The sequence below is a fragment of the Numida meleagris genome, chromosome 4 (assembly GCF_002078875.1).
Source record: "Numida meleagris isolate 19003 breed g44 Domestic line chromosome 4, NumMel1.0, whole genome shotgun sequence".
Taxonomy (NCBI): Eukaryota; Metazoa; Chordata; class Aves; order Galliformes; family Numididae; genus Numida; species Numida meleagris.
The window spans coordinates 25,335,157-25,358,359 of record NC_034412.1 but is presented as its reverse complement, the minus strand read 5'-3'; the positions used below and the strand labels follow the sequence as shown (position 1 = coordinate 25,358,359).

Here is a 23,203-nt window from a genome sequence, read left to right as displayed (position 1 = left end):
AAACTGATCTATAATTATAGAGGATTTCTAGTCTTGGATCTTATTTCACAGAGTTACTCTTGCCAGTAAAAAATGCATACTTGGATAAAAAAGCTTCCCCATCCAGCAAAGCAGTCATATAAGTTTTAAAAATCTAATATTTTTGAGGAAATATTTATATTAACAGCACATGACGTTTCAGAGAGAAACTATATATCACCTAATGATCATATTAGTCAGTGCTTACCAGTCCTCTGTTATCATGCTGCACTTTTACTTACGGTTCTTCTGCTACCATGCAGCATATAAAAGAATTTTCCATAACTACTTTTTTTTTTAAATTAGAATGAATAATACATCAATAAACAAAACTCCAATGTTAGTTTAAAAACAAACAAGCAAACAAAAAACGACATTACATTAGGACTGCTACATGCTTTAAGACGTGCCTAGGTAAGCATGAGATACGACCCTCTGCAGTTACTACAGCTTTCACAGGGTTGAAGTCAGTCACCGCCCAGGAGGTACGATTTGCCTAACCTGTATGGATGAAAGTTACTTTGTAGATAAAGGTTGCTGTCACTGTGTCAGTAACAGTACAAAGTTGCAAACTTCCCAGGGATCTTCAAGTTCATCTGCAACACTGTAGACTCCTAGGCATCAAGAAAAGCTCACTATACTAGCACAGCATAGGAGCAGAGCTGATGCACTGCAGGCCAACCATACGGAAATGTGACAGATTCACAAAACAGCCACGGCACCAGCTGAAGGCTATTAGTAAAAGTGAAACACTATGGACATGGGAGGTTTATTGAGTTTTGTTCTGGCCCTTCATGCACAGACCCTTATTAAGGGAAGCTGCACTTGTATCCCTCTACAGGCTAAGTAAGCTACTGATTCATCCTCAAATAACACCCTACAGATGTAATTTCATGATGACTTTGTTGCTCACTTCATTTATGCACTAGCTAAACTTTCTATCTCGTTATTTCATTTACCTCAAACAACTTAAAAGTTCCACTTCTCTGAGGCATTTGAGATATAGATAAAATTTGATCTTCATTATTTATTTACATACATATGCTGTGGTTTAACCCAGCAGGCAGCTGAACACCACACAGCCTTTCACTCACCTCCCTCCCTTGCCCCCAAACTGGGATGGGGGAGAGGATCAGAAAAAAACCAACAAAGTAGAACCCATGGATTGAGATAAAAACTATTTAATAAGGCAGAAAAAGAAGATTAAAAAAATAATAGTAATTGTAATAATATACATATATATAAAACAAGTGTCAGACAAGCAATTGCTCACCACCTACCAACCAATGCTGAGCCAGTCCCCAAGCAGCAGCAGCCCCCTGACCAACTTCCCACCATTTTTCATGTTTTTTTGTTGTTGTTGTTGTTGGTTTTTCCCCATGATGTCATACAGTATGGAATATCCCTTTGAACAGTTCACGTCAGCTGTCCTGGTTCCATCCCCTCTCCGCTCCTTGTGCCCTCTCAGCCACCCTTGCTGTCAGGACAGTACAAGAAGCTGAAAACCTGAAACATCCTTGGCTCCATACAGCAGTGCTCAGCAACAGCTAAACATCAGTGTGTTACCAGCAGTTTTTCTCCTACAGCCAAAACATAACATCATATCAAATAATCTAAGAAAAAATCAACTCTGTTCCAGCTGAAACAGGACAATGTACGTGTATGTATTTTGCGGTCCTGGAAGATATAAGACATCCTAAATAAGGTAATGAGGTAATACACAGAATAATACAGGCTATCTGCTCAGAAAGACCACATTCTCTAAGTGTGTTCTTGAGTTACAGTGACATCCACAGTAATTAAATTCTAGTCAAGTTTCCTTAAATAGCCAGGACTTTTATTGGTCATGAAATTTAAAATCAGCACGTCTGGCCATAACTTAACACATTACATTTTTTTTTCCTTTCACTTCTGTAAATGTAAGCCCAACCTAACTGACTAGGTGCTTACTTGGCATAATGACCTGCCCTGCCCACTCTGAAGTAAGATTAACTAGGATGGAACTCTCCTTTTGTCTCATTACGCAAGCCAAGTTTGCAAGCCACAGAATTTCAACATCTCTTAAATATTACTGAGGATGCCTCTATTAAATGCTCCACAAATGAAAGCTCAGTGACAGAAGTGACAAAGCTAGGAATCAAGCCTATTTCTTTTCCCTTCATCTGTGGTCTTAGCTGAAGTGACATCAGCTTAGCACGTGTAAGAGCACAATCACTATAGTAACAGCAGTTAAAAACTGAGGGGAAAATCTCTCTGCTGTTTTCAAAGAAAATATATAACATCTTACTGGTGACCCACCTGTGCTTTTCAGAAGATGTATTTTCAGAATTTTTTCCTGTGTAGCCAAGTGAAAAGTCACACTAATATTTCAGAGAGGGACAGTTCAAACAACAGTTATTTTAAAAATGACTCTGTGGTTTATTTGGTGAGCTTCACACAAGATACTAAATCAAGTAGTATCATTGTGTTACAGCATGTATACTGAACACATGCTATCTGTTAAAACCCTCTGAGTCTGGAGCTGGTGAAGTTTCCAGGTGCCCTTGCATCAGAATTAGAGGCTGATTATGCTCTGTGATTTCCTTATCTTCATACACGGGTAACCTTTTTTTGTATGGCTTAGTATTGCTTGCTCTCAATGACAAGTACCCAAGCAGTTTTTAGGTCAGCTCCCCAGATGGTCACATTCTGGCTTTATTTTTTGGATTGTCATTAATAATGACAGTCAGAAATTACCAGCTTGACAACAACTTTCTCTGGCTCTTTCTCATTTGCTACAGTAAACTATTTTCCCTGACAGTCTAAAAGGTAGATTTTGACAATCTGCTCTTACATAATAACAGAATTGCAGAAGTCTGTTTTCCCAACATATTCTTTTGGCTTTGTAGGATTTTACAACATTCCTCATTGTGTTGTATCATTTGTAGCCCTGAAAGAATCTCTGTCCTGACTTCACCTTCACCTCTGTATACAAACAACCTCTGACAAGCGAAGCAAGAGAAGGTACAGCTGCTAACAGAGATCTTATGCCAATGTCAATAACCAGCAACATGAAGATTTTTAGTTCTTATACTGAGACAGGCAGAATATAGGTATTTTTAGTGAGTTCTCAAAGTCAGGAACAATTCTTAGGGCAGTACTTGCTGCAAAAAAAAAAAACATATTTTTAACTCTATTTAGCTAAAATGGATTACGGTATCAGGGAAGATAAAGCAAATTGGATTTGAATTAATCAGTTGACTACTGTCAAGCTAGGCTTCTCTGGTCTATTCTGTTGCAACTGTGAATCCAAGTTCAAAAAAAACCCTCCTTTTGGTACTACCAGAGTTTAAAAGAAACAAAAATCAGACCTTTTTTCTCCCTTGCCTTCAGCATACACATACCTTAGATGTTAAAAGGCACTTTTCCTAAAGGATGTCATTCTGGAAAAAGGGCTACTGTATACCACGAGAATATGCATTTCTATGTATGCATGTCTACAGAAAATAATTCTGGGTAAGACTGGCAGAAAGAGGATAAACATTCTTGTTTTCTATTCGGCCATTTCTCCAACGAAAGAAATAATCCAGGACACAAAAGGCACAATTTATTTTTCCTCAGCGGTTATTTGCTTCATGTGACCATGTGATTACTTAGTTTCTCTTTGCACTCTATACAGCAAACACTGGAAATGCCTACAAATTAATTCCAGGGTTGTGGAATATCTGAAAAACAAGTAAACAGAATAGGATTGGGCTGCCATGTACCCCAGTGATCAATGCAGGATCCAATCCTATTCAACTTCTTCATTAATGTTCTAGATGATGGGGCTAGTCTGCAGGTGATACAAAGCTGGGAAGAGTATCTGATATGCCAGAGGGTCACGCTGCCATACAGAGAGACTGGACAGGCTGGAGAACTGGCTGACAGAAACTTAATGATGTGCAACAAATGAAAGTACAGACCCTGCACCTGGGAAGAAAAAAACCTTATGCACCAGCATGTGCTGAGGACTGCTCAGCTGGAAACAAGATTTACAGAAAAGGTCCTGGTGAACACCAAGCTGAGCGTGAGCGTAGGTATTTTCCCATACGATCGTCTCAAGGAAGTAACATTCAGACTGAGGACACGATTTGCCAGATGTTTGTTCTGGTAGCTGTTTTTCACAACCTGGATTTATCTCCTGCACCACTGATCACTTTTGTCTCCACACAACCCTGCCATTATGCTGGCAGAACTGTCTGTGATACATAGAAAACTGAATACCATAAGAGAACAGATATGAGTAAAAATAACCCAGAAAAACAAATGTTATTCTGAACCTAGTTCACTTCCTCCATGAAGTTTATTTTATAGTTTCACAACAGCTGAAGGGACACAGTAGAAGAAGTTGAATAAACAGGGACCTACAAAGAGGATTGTTTCAATTCTGTTGCATCTTTCCCTGACTGCTAACACCTGCTGTAAATATGGGATTCTACCAAGAAGAATTTAAACAAAGGACATAAGTATATCATCATCACTATATAGCAAAAGCTATTCACTATAAACCTGAGCTAGCTTATAACAAGAAACTTAAAAGGCAAATACTCTGGGATAGCAGTAGTAATTACCATTGTCATGGAAGCCTTTGTAAACCTCTTGCATAAGCAAGCAAACAATCAAACAAAAATATTTTATAGCAATGACTGAATGAACATTGCACTGAAGCATTCTTTCGATTTTAGGCTTTAGCCAGATAAATCCTAAAACAAAATATTTGTTACTCTGTATCGACTCAAAACAGGAGTCTCCCAATTCACACCTAACTTAGCACACATGACATTATATAAACAGTGTGACTTGGGAACATTTTTCCAATTCTGGGGCTGTAGCAGCCTATACAGCCACATAGCCACCCTGCAGTAGTATCAGAGCCACAAACATAACTTTGTTCTGGGAAAGACTTGGAATGCAGGCCAGAAGGAGGACTCTGCCCTCCAGCATGGCACAATCAATGCACACCAGCCTTGCAGTGGAGATATTGATGAATCTAGGACGGGAAGAAAAATGTCTGTTCCCACAGAACATGCAGCAGACAATAAGAAATATATGCCAAATTTAAAATAAAGTGGAAAAAGCATCCCCAAAACCTCAGTATCTAGTTTTTGTATACCTTCTTTGAACAACGGGAAATTGTTTTAAACTGTTCCTGACTGGGTCTGCTTGCAAATTAATGCTGGTCTTCTCAGCACATGACTGACCCATCCTTAAAGCAACTAAAACAGCAGTGGCTCTTCTTGAGTCAGTACTTAAAGCCATCATTTCATAGAGGACAGAAACAATTACAATGATTGTTTGCCACCACTTCACTTTTCTTGACTTTGCTCTAATGATATAAACATTTGAATGTGAATAACTCTTCAGGCATTACCTTCATATCTATTTCTGTACCATGGATCTGCTGAGCTACTGTTTTGATGATTCCAATGACAATATCCTGTAGACCTTCCCTTTCTGAATAATAATGCAGAATGAGTCCTTTCCCCTTCTCCGCATCAGTGCATCTGAAGGAAGGGGCTCGCATACCTGGGTAAATAGTAGCAAGATGGTCATGCAGAGCATCCAGGTTCTAGAAGAAGAAATTTAAAACATGATTATAAGACATTCACTTATTAGTTTTGAACAAAATAAGTACGTATCTTGCCTAATCTGACTCCTTCTCTTCTCCTGTTGGTCACACTCCCTGTGCACTTGTCTTACTATTTCTAAACCAGTCCTCAGCAGGCTTTTCAGGTAGCTCCTTCCTTCAGGTGTTCCTTCCATCTACTGTGAAAACTTTTGGACACAAACAGCAGCAAAACTAGCACTATAAAAAACTACTCTAAGTAGTAAGAATTTGTGCTCAACTAAGCTGTTTTTCAAAACTTTGGTGATCATAGATGGTATGTGTTTCTCAAATCCACAGCCAATTCATTTGCATCCCTTCCAAATTCAAGCCCCCGTAATCTCATTAAATTTAGGCAAATAGAAATAAGCATGGTTTTTTTTTTTTTTTTTTTATAAGCATGAATCTTTCCCCCTGTTGTCAATGAAACAACAGGCTACTTCTATCATCATAACAGTCAGTCCAAGTTTACAGGACCTTACCTCAACTACAGATTATGTTAGAGAATAAGAAAACAACAACAGTAGGACTCACAGAACACGGCTACTATAAAAATGTTTCAGAAAATGTTATTCTAGAAAGGAAAAAAAAGGTCTTCCATATATTCAACTTATGTCCTGGATGTCTTATGTATTTTACTTTAAATTTTAACAAGACAAATTGACATCTAGAAAGGAAAACTAAATGTGAAATTGAGAGGCATATCTAATGAGGATAACAAAGAGAACAAAGAGATCAAAACCATACTAAGAATACAATGACAGCTCTGAATTTATTTAGGAAGCAATTACCATGGCTCCAGCTTGCTGTTTACTGTATAGTGTTCAATACACAAAAAGCAATCTGGTTTGCTGAACAGTGTTGCAACTCAAATGAACATATACATTTCCTTTACATCCTAAGCCCAGATCATTACTGTATATTTCAAACATAGTTCTTCCAATCCCCCAACAATTGCTATCACCAGATTTTGAATATTTTCTTCTAGCACAGTGAAAAGCGAGGCAAAAATATTTTCAGTGTGCTGGCTGGCCCATTTTCCACCTTTCATGAGCATCCGTCAATCATCAAATCCAGGGAACCATACTGAACTTGATTTCATGTGAGCTGTGAAGCACTTAAACAGCTGCCTCTTCTCCTGGAAGGCCTCAAGAGGAAATGAGGCTCTTACAAATGAATTCTGTAGGATGTACCCAGACTGGACCTTCCTTCTTCAGTTTTTTAGTTTGTTTCAAACTCATGTTGTTGTTGCTATATAAACACCTCCAAACTAGAACTTGAAGAGGCAACAATGAGGGAGTCAATTTATTCCAGCTGTTAGTGAGCATTCATTAGTTGCAAAAAGCAGAAAAATGTTTGAAGGCAAATTCTGTAAGATCACTACAGGGTTCAAGACAATGAAGCTGGAAGAGAGGCTTTGAGAGAGTGTGGATAAGAGTGAGAGCTGACTCCACGGAAGTACTCCTGAATTGCATTAAGAACTGTGTTTTTGGTATACAAGCTAAAGGACCAGCTGGGATTTATTTTGGAAACAACACTCTTAAGGAGATATATGGAAACAGAGGGTAAACTATCCAGTTCTACAGTCATCAATATAATTCCAGAACAAGTTAAGCACAGAATTTTTTTTATACAGCTGTCTCATTATTAACATTTAAGTCTGGCACAAGTGTTGCTAATAAATGGCAGTAGCCCCACTGTGAATGATCACTTTGCCACCCTACTACCTCATTACTGACTTTGTCCAGGAAACTTCAAAGGTGAATCCATGTGATTTGCTCTTTAGTCTTGAACCTCCAATCATCTTGAGCTGGGGTCTTGCCCAGAATGTACTGCAGCAGCTTTCACGTATCCACTGCATCTTTTCTCCCCATGCATACAGACTATGGAGTGAGCAAAGTGCTTATTATATCCAGTCAAGAAGCAGCAGAGATGTGCATCCAGATGCAGACACCAAAATCCCTCCTTGATCTTGCCATTTAGACATTGTATCACTGTCATTTCCAACAGCAACCCTGTTTTTTCTTGTGTTTTATCCATCCTAAATTGAATGGTCTAAAAGACCAACTGTGCCTTTTTTTTTCCTAGACTGTTCACGTGCTGTGGGCCAGAGGAGCAGTCAGATACAGATAATAATTATCTCCCTGAATTCTTGGCTCCCAGATTACTCAGATGAATGCCAGAGCTTGTGATGGGACCAGAGACACTAATTCTAGAGCTTTTTCACCCCATGGTGAAACATGAAAGGATTTCCAAGCAGCAATAAGCATGGACAGTAATAATAAATCAGGCAGACACTAGACTGTCAGAAAGAGTTATGACTGGCACCTGAAATGTAAAGACATGCTGTTCAGCTCCGTTCTGCACAGAGCATCTGGAAAGTATTGTATGAGAGGAATTAATCCCCTTAAATTTATTGCACTGAAATGATGAACAAATAAATAGCCAAGTAAATGATCTCCAAAATGAGATCAATCTAATCGCTACTGCAGCATTTGATTTTCTTTCAGTAGAAAGCTACTGAATATAACAAAAACACACTTTGAGTTGCTTAGGAGGTGTATCTTTTCAGACTGCTCCTCTTCAGTACAGTGTCTTCTTTCAATATGATTTGCAATTTTTCCGGCCCTATGTTTTTCTAGAAAGTATAAACATTAGATTTGGTTGTGCTGTCTTCTTCCTCTTTCTTGAAGCCTGAAGTATCTGTGTTTCATTTATGTATAAACTAAATTCTCTCTGAAATGTCAAGGAAAACAGAATATAAACACGAGATTTATTTTCACACACTTAAAAAACCTGCAGCCCTCTATCATTTCCACACATCCCTGGACTTAGTACAGGTTTCAAGAAGTGCTTTTGGAATCATACTATGTATTTTAAGAATCTGACAAAAAGTCAGCGCATCAAACTCAATCTGCACCTATTTTAGTAAACATATAAATAAGCTTCCTGACCTAATCTGTCTGCTAGAAGCAGCAAAAACATTAAATCATGGATAAAGCTGATTTTCCATCATAATTAAAAGCTAGAAAGTACACTCCTGGCACAATTACTAATACATCAGTCTTGTTAGAATTTACAGGAGTACATAATAACTAATGTTGGCTTTTAGCACTGAAATGCAAACAAAACAGCCTAAAATACTTTAATTAGAAGAATACAAATGCACGCAGTTCACACTCTTACAGGGGTTTGGTACTACAAACGTGTCCATCATAATTCATATTAAGGAACAGAAAAATGAATATACTGGATGGAAAAGGAGATGAGAGAAAGGAAGAGAAAAGGACCAACACATCAGTGTGCACTCTGAAAGTGATGGAGGAATAGGTTAGCTGTATCTTTTTTTCCTGTCTTCTATTCTTGCTCAACCCTAACCATAGCTTCAGTACATCTTTAAAAATAACATTGATCTAGATGCTTCCTTTGAGGGCAGCCTGTGAATGGAGCTATAAAATATTATGGATGCCCAATCCCACAGACAGACAGACAATGGTATACAGACCACACATTTGGTATGCATCAGATGGAGCACACACATAATTTGTCTTTTTGCCTAGCAATTACAGTCCGTGGGATTTGTAAAAGAAGTCTGTGTTGAATATGTTCAGGATGCTCTGTAGTACTCCAGGTTTCAGAGCAAGCAGTGAGATACACAAGTAAATACTCCTATAATACAGCAAAATAAGCACTTTGCTCTTTTCACATTTTATTACTGGAGAGAATTTCAAGGGAAAAGATGACAAGATGCTGCTAAATTTCCAGTGAAAATCGATACAGGTTTGACTCAGCTATTGGGCAATCTCCTGTGAAACGTTGATCAGTTCAATGTTTTTAAACTCATTACACAGTTCTCTCCTGGAGTGATCTATATAACAAATCTGAAACCTAAACTGTATTTGAAGTGAACAATTTTCAAGTGACAAAAAACAGAAGCCCATCTTTGCGACACTTGGAAATCACACTTTAGAGAGGTCACTACACTTCTTCCATGCTACTGAAAAATTACTTCCAGTTTGTTTTGGTTTACAGCACAATATCAGAATGTTCTGAAGTTAGGAAAGCACAAAAAAAGGATAGTTGTTCTATCCCACCCTCAGTTCATGCATAAAAAACAATTTCCTGTCTTACAAACAAGCTGCACATGAGCCCTAGCTCTGTACGTAACGTACAATTAGAAATAACAACCATTTATAATTAGTCACAGAGAACTTTGTACAAGAAATATCCAACAAGTCTGAAGACCACATTGTCTGTTAATATAAACAACATAAAGCCCTTTTAATTAACATGTACAGGCAATGTGGTGTTTTTTTCGTGTCTCTTATATTCCATACTTTTGCTACCGATGAAAACTCCTATTTAAACTTTTTCTTTGCAGTTTCAAATTAAATTTCAGATTTATGAATGCCAGCTTACCTGCCTTCTCACTCTCTGTTCACGAAATCAAACAAAGAGGACTGTTCAATGGGAAAAATAGTACTTTAACAGGTAACCGAAGAGTATATTAACTAAGAGGGATACAGAACAGTGATGCCAAAACTGCCAGGCAGAGAAAATCTCTACAGAATACAAATACCAAGGCTGAAATCTGTCATACACCTCTACACAAATAACTGTAATACTACACAGCACGACTTTTATTTCTACATTCCAGTCCAACCTGTTGGCTAGACGATACTTCTGTCTGGTCCCCTGTATCTGAAATAGTTTGGCAAAAAAATCTTACCTGCAAAAATTCTCTGACATTTGAGCCCAGAACACGCAGAATTGTATCATAACCAGATTCTTGACAAAACACAAAAAACATCTTCCCAAACATCTGAAGAATTTCCCCAGCATTCAGATCTAGTAAAAACAGGAAAACGTGACTTAGTTCACACATTGATGGTACCTAAACTGTACCCAGATCCAGCAGGCCAAGAATATGAGGACAACTAGAGTCAGAGTGCATGAACAAATGTATATTCAGTACAGGAATTTCAGGAGGATTTACAGATTATTTTTATGCATTTTGTATATGTGTGGTAGTTTAGATTTTGATAAGGAAGCACTACTTGCAAAAAAAAAAAAAGAAGGAACTCAGCAATGCCTGCCTCAGGGGAGTTACTTCTGGTTTACAACAGCATCAAACTACATCGGCTGCACCAATTCAACGTGACTACTAGTTTGGGTCTGCAGAAAAAAGAAAGCTGATGGGCATAATTATACCTTCTAAACTGCAGGACAGTGTTGCGATGACTGAAAATGAACACTACCCAAATAAACAGCAGATATGAAATAAGATGTGTCACAAATCATTCCGTAACTCAGGATCAGGAGAGCAGAAGGATGCAGCAGGCTGTGGACTGCTATTGCAGCAGTGGTTGAAATGTGGGTGTTTTGGCAAGGTTGTTACAGTGGTATATTGTTACCTCCTGACTGCCTGTAACACTGATGATACTTTGTGGATTAAATACACTACCACAACGTATGGTGTACCTATGACTTAGAATATTCTATTACCTGGAAGTAATATGAATTAATTAAAGGAATAAAAATACTTGAGATAAATAAATAAAAATAAAATCCTTTCTCATGCTATTGTTTTTAATTTTATCTCTGACCATTATTATGTTTTCACATCCTCTGTGTTAAATCCTGTTTCTCTCTGCTATATGGACTTTTCTGTTGTTGGTATTCCTCAATCTTACATGTAATGAGTGGTCAAAGAAGACATCTATGTTACTTACTAAGAACCTTGCTCGCAGCTGCAACCAGATCATATGTTTTGGAATCATCATATATTATTCTGACAAGAAACTGTCCTTCTTCATCCAGCTGTGCCTCCTTCCTATAAAGAAAACAAAATATTTCTAGTTGAGGGAGAGACACCAAATCTGTACATTAATTATACACTGCTTGGTATTACTCTTTTAAATAATGCAAGTAAGTATACATTTAGGAAGTTACTTAATAAAGTTAGAAATAGAACTGTTTTACATCTCAGGGAAATTAAGATACAAAACCGCTTTCTTATGACCATTTGTGCTCTGAAAACGCTAATGAGCTGGGAGAAAATAAACATGACTTTTCAGTACAGAGCCTCACAAAGAAGCTGCTGAACGAATAAAGATAGAATTTGTATTTTAAAAAGGGAAATATCCAGGATTAGAAAAACCATGAAAAATAGAGATGATTTTTTAAACAAAACTAGGCATGTCATATGTATCAAGATACTCATCAACTCACCACTGAAATAACTGTTTCTCTAATAGACAAATGAATCACAAGGAAAAATTATTTACTAGTGCCATGATAATGAAGGGCTCTTACCACAGTAGGACAGAAATGTTTCTTGAGATAGAACTGAAACATACTGCTTAAGAGCCAATATTCTAACTGCTCTAAACTCGTAACAATCATCAGAACTATAAGCCTTTAAAAAGCTGATTCTAAACCTACTATCTAAAACCCTACATCATTTTTTACAACAAAATCTGTCTCTAACACCATATAACCATTCATCAATTAGAACAAAATTCTTTAACTGATATTTAGCTTCTAGTTTTATAGAGCCAGCAGTACCCAGTTTAAAAATGAAAATATACAATCTAATAATGTCTACACAACAATTCAAGCTTACCGTTTTAGTTGAAGAATCCATCCATACAAACACAGAAACATTTTCAGCATTACTCAAGAGAGAAGACTGAGGATTAAGCATTGTGGTTCATGTTAAAACTGCTGGATGACAAACAGTACTGTTGATGAGACCTGATTACAACTTACTATGATATTATTCTATTGATCTAAATGAAATTAATGGTCATTTAACCCTCCAGTTAATGATTACAAGTCTTTGACAATTTGTCCACTATCAATGGGTATCAAGAATGCATTATTTTCAAATCCATTATTTCCTTCTTCTTTCTCTTCCTTTAATCGTGCCCATCACATTCTTGCCACTGACCAACAATTAGTATTACATTGTTTTTATATTTAAAATCTGTCTACATTGTTATTACTAGCGTATGAATGGGCATAATGAGCTAAAAACAAGCGAAGCAACTTTCCCAAAGCATTAAGACAAGGCTATAGCCATTAGGTGAGACTAAAATTCTTACAGAATGGATGGAAAAGGAACAACTTTTGCTATTAACGGCATGAAAAATATTCAATAAACTCAAGACGTTTTGTTCTTAACCGCGCTGAGAGGTTCACAAAAGGAACAAAAGAACAGACACAAGCAAGCAGAGTAAAACCAGCTGCAAGAGTTTTCTCAAAGGTAATAAAATATAATGCATAGTATTATTTTTTATAAATAATTAATTGCAATGATGTATTCATTATGCCAAGAAATAGTGTATTTATAAAAAAAGAAAGAAAAATCGTTTGTATAAACACAGTCCCCTGTGACTCTTATTTTCATATTTCATAGTTCTGATCCTCTCCCCCAGCCAATCTCTGAGAACTTTAGATCAGTCTACAGGCTATCAAGTCCCACTGACTCCTGAAAATAGCTGATATGACATATATTCCACCATTCCCTAAGTAGGAGGAGAGCTAGGACTATTAGTGGGTAATGTTGTCCTGAAGCATATGAGATCAGTCAGGAACAAGAAAGTGAAGTTTACATTTGCTAAGAACTGAACTGAAATAGTAGGAGAAAAGAAAATCATCTTGATTCTCATAATACGGTATGCAACTGGAAGTCAAATGCAGTTTAGGGAGAAGTTTGCACAAGGGTGAGCAAACTTTCCCACGTCCCTGATGCACACTGTGCTTTCTCTTAGTCCCTCTGATCCCAGCCAAACCACGAAGGATAACACACACATCTGGAAAAGCAATAAACATCTAAAGTACTGCATACTTACAAAAGCCACTGGATGCAGTTTTTCTGTGTGAGAAATTGCTTTATTAAAGCAACTGAACCAGTGTGATCACTCTGATATCTCATTCAAAATGTTCCCTCATCAGGTCAAAAAAGCTGCTGTGCATCCAGAACAACAGGCACTGCAGTGATGTCAGCTGAAGCCTTGTCCCCTGTCCCCAGTGCAGTGAATTTCTGAAGACTTTCCGCTTCCCTTGGTAATCCCACACCCACAAGAACTTCATGAAGTCTTTCTCTCAGAAATACTTGATTATCATTAAGGCTTCATTTGATAAAGAAATGCTGCTGTACGTTTATCACCACTGGCCAATGCAACATGACAACACTCTTATTTTTACAGAGGCATTTGTCCTTCAGCAAAATTGCAGGTCCTTTAACAAACTTGTTAGGCAGCAGAGCATCACAGCTATTGGCACCAGAGAGGGTAAACATGATGTGAACACTAGCAGACTAGGAAACAGGACAAAGCCATTCAAACATTCATTTAGGTGACTGGGCAACCCCCAGATGGTTTCCTCATGGCTGCAGTTTTCTCACCTAATTGAATGAGCCCTACCTGATCTATCAAACCTGTCTGCATCCACAAAAGGAGCAGCTTCTATGGCAAGGGTGATATGAAGAAATATGATAGCATTTTGAAACCATGATAACATACTCTCAGCTTTGTAAAGTCATTGCAGTTGGCTGTCCATTAGCTGTCATTCCTCCAGTGACATACAACTCTTTTTACTCCACAACCTATGAGTACCATGTATGAAAACAAACTTGCTTGTGCAGAACAAGGTGTGACTACAGATCTGTGTGTGAACCTTTAAACACCAGAAGGCTGCAACTGTTCTCAACTGAACAGATTCTCTCCTGGCTGACAAGTGGTTCTCAAGCTAGGATCAGAGCACGAATATGAAATGGCCTCCTTCAATGTATAGTATTCACATTTGCCTGACTATATTTCATACAAAACTTCATAATCCACACCTTTATGAAAAATCACGGCACCTCCCTTGGAACATTTTGCTGCAGTGTTTACTCTCAGTCTTTTTTAACCAGATAGTCTCTGCGGACCACGGCGCTTGATCACAAACGTATTAGCAGCAATAACATGTGAATTTCTTAAGGGCTTGACTGGAAATGAGCCAAAAGCAACAAGTCCTGGCTGGCAAATTCCCAATTCCAGTTCTCACTAATTCTTTAACGAGGCAGCAGGACTACAGCAGCAAGCTTTTAACTCTCATACGTCCTTTCTTTCAAAGTAATTTCTATGTAAAACAGAACATCATTTACAGTTAATGTCTCATTTCCGCTTCTAGAGACAAAAAAAGAGAGTGCTTTGCTACCCAATAAATATATGTTCAAAAATGTTAGAAATCCCAGGAGTCTGATGCTCTTGCCTGAACTGACTTCTGTTGTTAGCACACCAGATGTGCTATTTCACAGTTCAAAACTTACATCCCACATTATGCATGTCCTACCAACTGTGCTCTGGAAGCCCTTTTATTCACTCTGGACTAATTTTGAATGACTACACAGAGCTATCCCAATTGTGGGAAACAAAGACTCCAGCCTAGACTTTTCTAAAATGAGTTTTCCTCCAGAATGTTTACATTATCCAGGTTAATCTGTGGAAGTTTACTTGGGGAAAAACAACCAATGCACCATGGAAAATAACACAGTTACAAAGAGGACTTTTCTCACGTACAGGTTTGACCTTGACATCATTCAAATCCATGGAAAAATTCCTCCAGAGCTGATCAAAGCAGGATCAAGTCCTAAAGCAGCCTTTCCTCTATCAGTCATGCTAACACCCCCCAAACTGCCAGTCCATCAGCACAGAACAGGGGTACAGGCAATACTACATGTGTACAATGGGCCCTTTGAAAGTTTTTTCCATTGTGAATCTAGCTTAGTATTTGAAAACACACCACGAATGTTCAAAGGTAATGTTAATAATTCACAGAGATGAATGAAATGCTAAGAGCTAACAAACATTCAAACAAAAGCTGCTCTTAAAATGAGAACAGATCTTGCACTACAAATTGTTAAGCCACAGGTTACACATATTTTTGTTTCATTCTTGGGCTTCACACTAAAAACCTCAAGAAGACGTACCCTGGAGAAAAATCCTTTCTCTTAGTACAGATATTCCTAATTTGTACGCATAGGAAAAGACTTGCTAACAATGTCAATCTTTAAGGTCCTGGAAACACAGGAAACACTTCCTCTTTTGGGATGTTTTCAAGACAGCTTTTGCCATCTTGAGAGATCTTACAGGCAACATAGTGGGACAAGATGCCATCTCAGCTTGGTCCCAGGTACATCTTTTACTTACATAGTATATCTTGCACAATGCGGATTTTAATGTAGTTCTGCTGTCCGAATGTACTAATTAAAAGTAATTTGAATCTAACATTATCAAGTAGAAGGTGGCTGCTTCCAGAACTTTATGATTCGTGCACTTTGCTGTTCTATCTCTGTAGTTAGTTGTAGAGCTGGAACTTAAAACTAACAACAGTAACAAACTTTTTTTTTTTGCTTTGTTTTTTTTGTTTGTTTGTTTTTTTACAGAAGAACTCTTCCATCATAGAACTTTGCACACAGTAAATGCTGATAAAACGTAATGGATACAAACAGGAAAGAGTGATGACTTGGGACAAGCCAGAACACCTGGTATCCTGAAGATACAGAGGCTTCTCTGACAGCTATATTACTATTTTGGAAGTGTTAACATCACTTTCAGAGATCAGAAGTATAACTGGAACTCTTCCTATCAAAACTCTGGCCCTAGGTGCATGCTCTGGGTGTGTCATCTTCAACACATCACAACGGCCACTTCGAAGACCACCTCTAGGACTCCTTCCATGATAGGCACTGTTTTTTCTGGGACTTCTGCCACCACTGTGCTCAACTCTTCTTGGCATACCAAGGATGGAAAAAGTGCTCATTAATTTGAGGAGACCAGTCAAAACAATCTTAATGACAAAATAACACATCTGCACTTAGAAACCTAGCATGATTCTGATCTCCCTGACAGGAGTATGTCGAGCTTAACGCCATTCCAAGAGAAACATTATTAAACAGAATTACATGTGTCAGAGCTACAGATGGCACTGGTGAAACCAGAATCATCATCTTTGCATCTCTTCTACATGGTTTGTGTTTTCAAAATGCTTTGTATCCTTTTTCATCTATTTCACAAAGATGCTTTGCTTTAAGTATTTAAAATATTGATTCAATATTCCCACTCTTCTCAACAGAGAAAGAAATAGACTTGTACATGTTATGCATGGTCTAGAGATATTTTAAACAGCTAGCTGGGAAAAACATAAATTATATTAAGTTACGAGATTAGGAAAAAAAAAATGGGAATCTGTCCAGGAAAATGACATCCTGGGTAAAGTAAATAGGTATATTTATAGACTTCAGAGCTCTGAGCTATTTCCCAGTTTTACAGGCTGGAGATGAGAGTGATTAATGTAGCTTTTCAAAACAAGATAATCCCTGAAGATACAGCTAACAAATGTGCAAGTTTTTTGTTACTAATCCAAATACTAAAAATATTATGAAAAACACAAAGCTAGAACTATTTTGCTTCCTTTTACATAAGTGGACTAAAAGGAATGGTATTTACAACAGTATTTCTTCTAAAAATTTCATTTGTAAGAGTGAGTGATATGTTTATAACACCTGGTATCCTGACAGATCTAAAAGCAATTCACAGTTCTGGGCAAACTGCAAAGTACCTAAAGAGATACTGCCAGCATACTTACAGCACATTCCACAGCATGGCACTATTTCTTTTTAGCCAGGCCTTTCCCACATGCATTAAAGAACTTGGCATCTGCACAGCTAAAAATCCTGACCTCCATCCAGATCCGTCTGCTGTGAGGAACTGAAGGAGCAGCAACTGTAGTGCCCTGCCTCTATAAACCCTGAGAATCATAACCTTCAGACCTGTGCATAATCATCTATTCAACATCTGTTACAAGAAAATTTAATGATAATTGTTTAGAACTTTGGAATACTATGAAATAAAGACTCAAAAACAAAGAGTAAACATTACTACTTACAGCCGATTTCTGGATAAACTCTACATTACGAGATGCAATGGATTAAAACAATCTATTGTCCTTTCATTTCCCATGGCTTCCCATTGTGTATTTCTGACCTCTATTTATACTTAACCTGTATTTTTTTTTCAAAATTATTATGAGATTGACCAAATGGAACACTTCACCTTTAGCCCTGGATAGACATGGAAGCAGGAAATAATCAATTTTCATGGCTTTTCACAGATTAATTATAACTGGGTCCTACATAACCCAGAAAAAAACTAGACTGCCATGTATAAAACTGTAGTGAAGAGTTTCTTTTTTAAATCGGTGTTCATGGTGAGAAGGCACTTAGGAGAAACAACGCAGCATGCCTGTAACATCTTTGAGTATGGCAGAATCAGTAACTATGGCTAAACTGCAAAGAAAACAATAAATGTATTGTGGGCTAGGAAAGGCAAATATGGAGCAAGCTCCCAGCAGCTCAACAATGCAGGAGCGATGATTCACATGGGAGCTACTACAAGCACAGCGATATATAGTTGTATATGTCTATATGGTAAAATCCATAACCCAGTGGAAAGGCACCTGGACTTCTTCTACAGTTCTTGGATGAGAAGTGCATAGGAAAGGAATAGGAAATCTACCAACTTGACAGGAAAAATTCCAAAGATGATAAACAACAACAACAAATGTGAAGTCCTAGGCACATCCAAATCTACACTTGTCTAAAAGGAGTTAAGCAGAAAGCTTCTGTTGCAAATCAGCTCTTGCTGAGAAACACCACCAAAAATAAATGGAAGGACTATCTAACACTTCAACTATACATGATACCTAAGTACAGCTCATAGCAACGTGAGTGAAGTTTGACTCTTACCATGTTTCTCTGCTTCTCACAGAGCCTACAGGATGCAAGCTACCAATCACACCCGTGAGTGCACTATCCTCCTTCTTTTCCTCAAGACTACTGATTCTTTCAGTCCAAGGACAGATTCTATTTTACTTAGATAATATACAGCTATTCAATATTTCATTTTATCCCTTTGGTCAATACATAACTTCAGCCTTGATATAAAACAGTTTTAAAACCTAGCTCTGGATTTATTCCTTTCTAATAAGCTTTTCTGTGGAATGGATCCCTATAACACTGTACAAGTATTAATTTGCTCTCCAACTAGCTAATGAGGCCATTTACATAATTTCTATTTTAAATAGATGGCACTGCCACAGAGCAGAAAATAATTATACGTAACGCTAAAACTAAATGGTCAAAAAGTTTCATGAATTTTGGATGCCCAGTTTGAGACAGATACTGTTCTTTTAAGGTACTCAACACTTTCTATGGCCAAAATACAGCTATCACAGTCTTTACATGCCACTATGTCGGCACGATTTTTTAAAGGAAAATGACAGCTATGTCGTCTATTTCATTACCCTAAATTGAGCAGTTTTTCTACCACTTCAGCTGAACCCAAGCTGAATTTGAGGAGAGAAGCTTTCTGCTTACATTATATCAAGATAATTATACCATGATAATACCCAGCTCCCCATGTTCCACTGTTTTAACCATAACAGGACAGTTACAGCAAACGAACTCTGATGAGTGAACAAGCCTAGATGCTTGGTAGCTGATAATGCACAAGGTTTGGGAGAAAATTTCCTCCCTGAAAGGACAAGCGATTGCCTTCTGCTCTCCCATAGTGCTCACTACCACTCACTGAATCCATGTAAACTCTTTGCTACCCAGCAGGCTACCCAGACCTTGAGCATTAGCATTTAAGAATGTGTGTGGACAGCATTATGCCAGACTGACCCACAAAAGGGCAAAGGCAGGATGATGCCTTCATTCCACATTAAGCATTGACCAATGGGAAAATGATACTATTTCTTGCTTTCTACATTCCAAACTAAGGCAAAGGACACATGGCTTCTGGGGTACAAAATGCATGTTTTCCTAATGTGCACATTTCCAGTCAGATGTTCCTTTCTCAAATCAATTAAACAAACAAACAAAAAAACTATTTTAACTCTAAGTGTTTAGTTTTTGCAAACAGAGTTTTCAGCTTCTGCCAAGTTCTTCTGTGCTCACAGGTTACATACGTTTGATGGGGACTTCTACCACAGAAACAGAAAGACGATGGAGACTGCAGTTGAGTGGTTGTCCCAGTTAATTTCCCCAAAACAATCTTCCAGATCTTTTACATAGGAAAAATACTAATTCATTTTACGCTCTTGGGATGACACTTTCTAATGTGTTTCTTAATGTGATATTCAAGTTCTCATTCCTACTCTTGGCAATATATCTGAAAGCGTTACAGTTTGAGCACCTAATGCGGAGTCAATTTAGATGTAGGAGCCTGTGGGAAAATCCTGTATTCATTTAATCAAACACAGAGGTATGCTTTCGGGAAATAAAGACTGTGTACACACTCCCTGCTGACAACAACTTAAGGCACCTAAACTAACAGGTACTTAATGCCTAGAAGAGGACCCTGTACCATCTTCTAAAACAGCACAACCATTATAATTTGTTCCAGTAGGATACATAAGAGTTTGTTCACTGGTTTCTAAATTCTATAATAAATTAACACTTAAAGCAAATCCTACTGAATATAAATCCAGTTGCAAACATTTTGCATAAGCAGCTATGGCAGCTATTGTGTAAACATTGTCTCTTTCCTGTAGACCATTCTCTGCTCTTCTGTTTGTGCCATGTCACCATACTGTTCTTTCCAGAAAGCCATCTTCTCTGTGAGTTAATAGCAATGCCTGCCTATTGAATGCTACAAGACAATGTTTCCCAGCTGAAAAACAGAAGCAGGACCTATAAATGAGTAATGCTGATCATACGCTTTAGCTGATCTTCAGTACTCCAGCAGGTATGCGCAAAAATGAGAAGGAAGTGTGAAGACATCTACACAATCCATAGAACGACATTTGTGAAGTCTAGTTTATAGATTAACAGTCTTGGATCCCTGGAACAGTCGCTACCTGCTGAACCAGAACTGTGGACTCTCCATCTCTGATGATTTCAAAGACACAGCTTGAAAAAAGTGACAGCTGAGCCCTGATACAAGTAACAGTGTTGGCTGGAACAGAGAGTGGGTTAGATGCCCCCCCGAGGCCCCTTCCAACCAACGTTCTTGTGATGCTCTGATAAGGTTAATCCATTTTATTGAATGGATTCATGAAAAAATCCAACCACCATGGTCACAAAAACCTCCCATTCAAGGGCAATCCTTTCACTCAAGAAATTGTGTCAGAGCAACAAGAAGACAGCTGCACTGACATACTATTAAGATTGGTCCAAAATAAATAGGATAGAACAGTACAGAAGATGATGTCCAAATGAAAGAAGGCTGCTTTCTCCAAGTCAGATAATGTACTTCTCCCTCAAAACATACTACATCAAAAGACCACATTAGGCTGTTTCATCTAACTATGTAGTAACTTGAAGTCTTACAACGTTAGCTTACAACTCTGTCAGCATTTGTCTTTCTAAAATATTTCTTATACTTGTGGCTATGTATCAGTACTACTGTATTTACAGCAAATAAACCAGCAGCACAAGCAACAGCCTCAGTATGAAAACGTACAAAACCCCCATCCTGTAATTTATCAGAAGTTAAAAATGAGGACAGCCATTGCTATACATCACGGGTTGGACTCAAGAAAGCAGGTAGGCAGACAGACAGACAGACAGACTTACTTGATGTTCTCCCAGACAGCAGGCCCGTAGTTGCGGATGACGAGCAGCTCCAGGGCGTGATTGACGAAGCCGTACTGCGGGAAGGGCGAGGCGGCGGCGCGGTCAGGCCCCACGCGGACCCCCATCCCATTGCCCCACCGCGCCACCCCCCAGCGCCCCGCGGCGGGAAGCGGCCCCTCCACCGTGCCACCCCCGCCCCAAAGCCAAAAGGGCTGGGGCCCGACCGCCCTCCCGCTTCTGCCCCCACAAGCTGCTCCGGCCTCTTCCCGCCAATGAGCCAGAGCCGGGCCCGGTATGACCCGGCCCAGCCGCCCTCTGCCAGCGCCCGGCTCCTGGGCACGGAGGGCGGCCCGCAGTGCTCACCATGGTGCCGCCGCCACCGCCACCGCCAAGCAGAAGAGCGATCCTAACAACCTCGCCGCCTCCCCTACCGCCGCCCCGACTGGCACCCGTCGACAGCCAATGAGGAGCGCGGCCGTCGCGCTAGTAGCCAATGGCGAGCGCGGCCGCCATGCTGTCCTCCAATCGGAGGTAGAGGCGGGACTGGAGGCGGCAGGGGATGCGGCGGCGGGGGTTGTGTTGGGGGAGCGAGGGTGGGTGCGAGGATCGGGACTCGCTGTCCCTTCTAGTTAACTAGTGGCCGCCTCGAGCTGGCGGTCGTCCCGCCGCCATCACCGACCAGGGAGGCCTTTTGTGAGCAGAACACTGCGTTGTCGCTAACGTGATGCCTGCGAAATATGCATCCTCCTCTTTTTTTTTTTCCCTCAGGGAACCATCGAAACCACTGCCCGACAGTTTCCCACACGTTGAAAGCACGAAGACACGTCGTGGCAGTCTGAAAATGAATCAGTGTCTGGCGGATTTGGGGTGTGCAGGTGCATGGAGGGCAGAGTGCGCTCCGCTGCCAGGGTCCTGTGCAGTGGTGGCTTTGGTAGGGCCAGACATGGTTCCTCAGTTGTTTCCATATCCCAGTTCAGTGATGAATGCCCCCTGAAAAGCAAAGAACCAGAGGAACAAAACGAAAGTGGGTGTTTCTGCTTCTAGGTGTTATTTCTCAAAGGTTGCTGAAATAAAACACCGAAGTGCTCTCAGTACTAAGTGTTTACTAGTCCTTGTCCATTGCAAATGGGAAAGAAGCACTCTTGTAGAGTGTTGTAACACTGTTGTAATGCAATGAACAAGAATTCTCAAAAAATCTCCATGTTATGGTCCCTACAGGTGGAGTTTGAACCGAGTTCAGAAATAACATGCTGTCAATCAAGTGGTTTGCTGAGTAGGGTCATCTGCCATTCCAGGCACCTGCTGAGTCAAGACTAGCTGATAAGTCTTCAGGCAACATTTCGTTTCACCTAGGGGATGACAGGCTTTAAGTCAACAGATGCACTGCATGTCAGACTCTAAGATGTTAATACTGGGTTGCGTTTTCAAGGTCCAGCCCTACCAGTTGCTAGGCATTGGGTCACATGCATTATGCTTATCAAACAACTCATATTTGGGCTGTGCAAGATGCACTTCCCTAAAGGCTGCTGCTCGTTCGCTGTAGCATGCAATCTCACTCTTATTTGGGGACCCACATGCGCTGGGTTCATGACTTAGTGCCTAGCTACTTTTTGGTACTCAAGAGCAGGAGACTGTGGTAGTAGCCACAACCGTGCTGTGTGTGTGATGGAATGCTGGCATGAGAAGCCTTCTAGAAAGAGTCCTCCATAACAAATCCCTGAAGGCAGCTTCGCTCCTTTGTGTCCCCCTGAAACCTTGCATATTTCTCATGAGTTTTCTGTATTGGCCTCTAGAAAGCCAAAAGAGATGCAGTCTGTGACTGTAGGAGAAAACTGCTGTACCTTTCAGGTGGTATTACATACTTTTTACTGATGCGAGATGCTGACTTCAGCTGGGAATTGCTGAGACCCAAGGAAGTGAAAAGTAACTCC

At 39.4% G+C, this 23,203-nt stretch overlaps 1 protein-coding gene across 10 annotated transcripts in view; it reads right to left on the bottom strand.

Moving 5' to 3' along the window:
- Positions 1-21,713, bottom strand: part of GUCY1B3 (guanylate cyclase 1 soluble subunit beta) — a 74,621-nt gene extending 52,908 nt beyond the window's left edge. For 5 of the 10 annotated variants that reach the window (XR_002437678.1, XM_021393401.1, XM_021393400.1 and 2 more), the window contains exons 1-5: positions 21,636-21,713; positions 21,273-21,346; positions 11,377-11,477; positions 10,374-10,492; positions 5,411-5,608 (exon numbers count right to left, since the gene is read on the bottom strand). Coding sequence is in view for 9 of the 10 variants with exons in the window: in XM_021393401.1 (XP_021249076.1) it covers positions 5,411-5,608; positions 10,374-10,492; positions 11,377-11,477; positions 21,273-21,346; positions 21,636-21,638 (495 nt within the window). In the remaining variant the exon portion in view is untranslated. Of the gene's footprint in view, positions 1-5,410; positions 5,609-10,373; positions 10,493-11,376; positions 11,478-12,269; positions 12,371-21,272; positions 21,347-21,635 lie in introns of those variants that run through there. The other 5 variants (XM_021393405.1, XM_021393402.1, XM_021393403.1 and 2 more) reach the window with 5 other exon arrangements.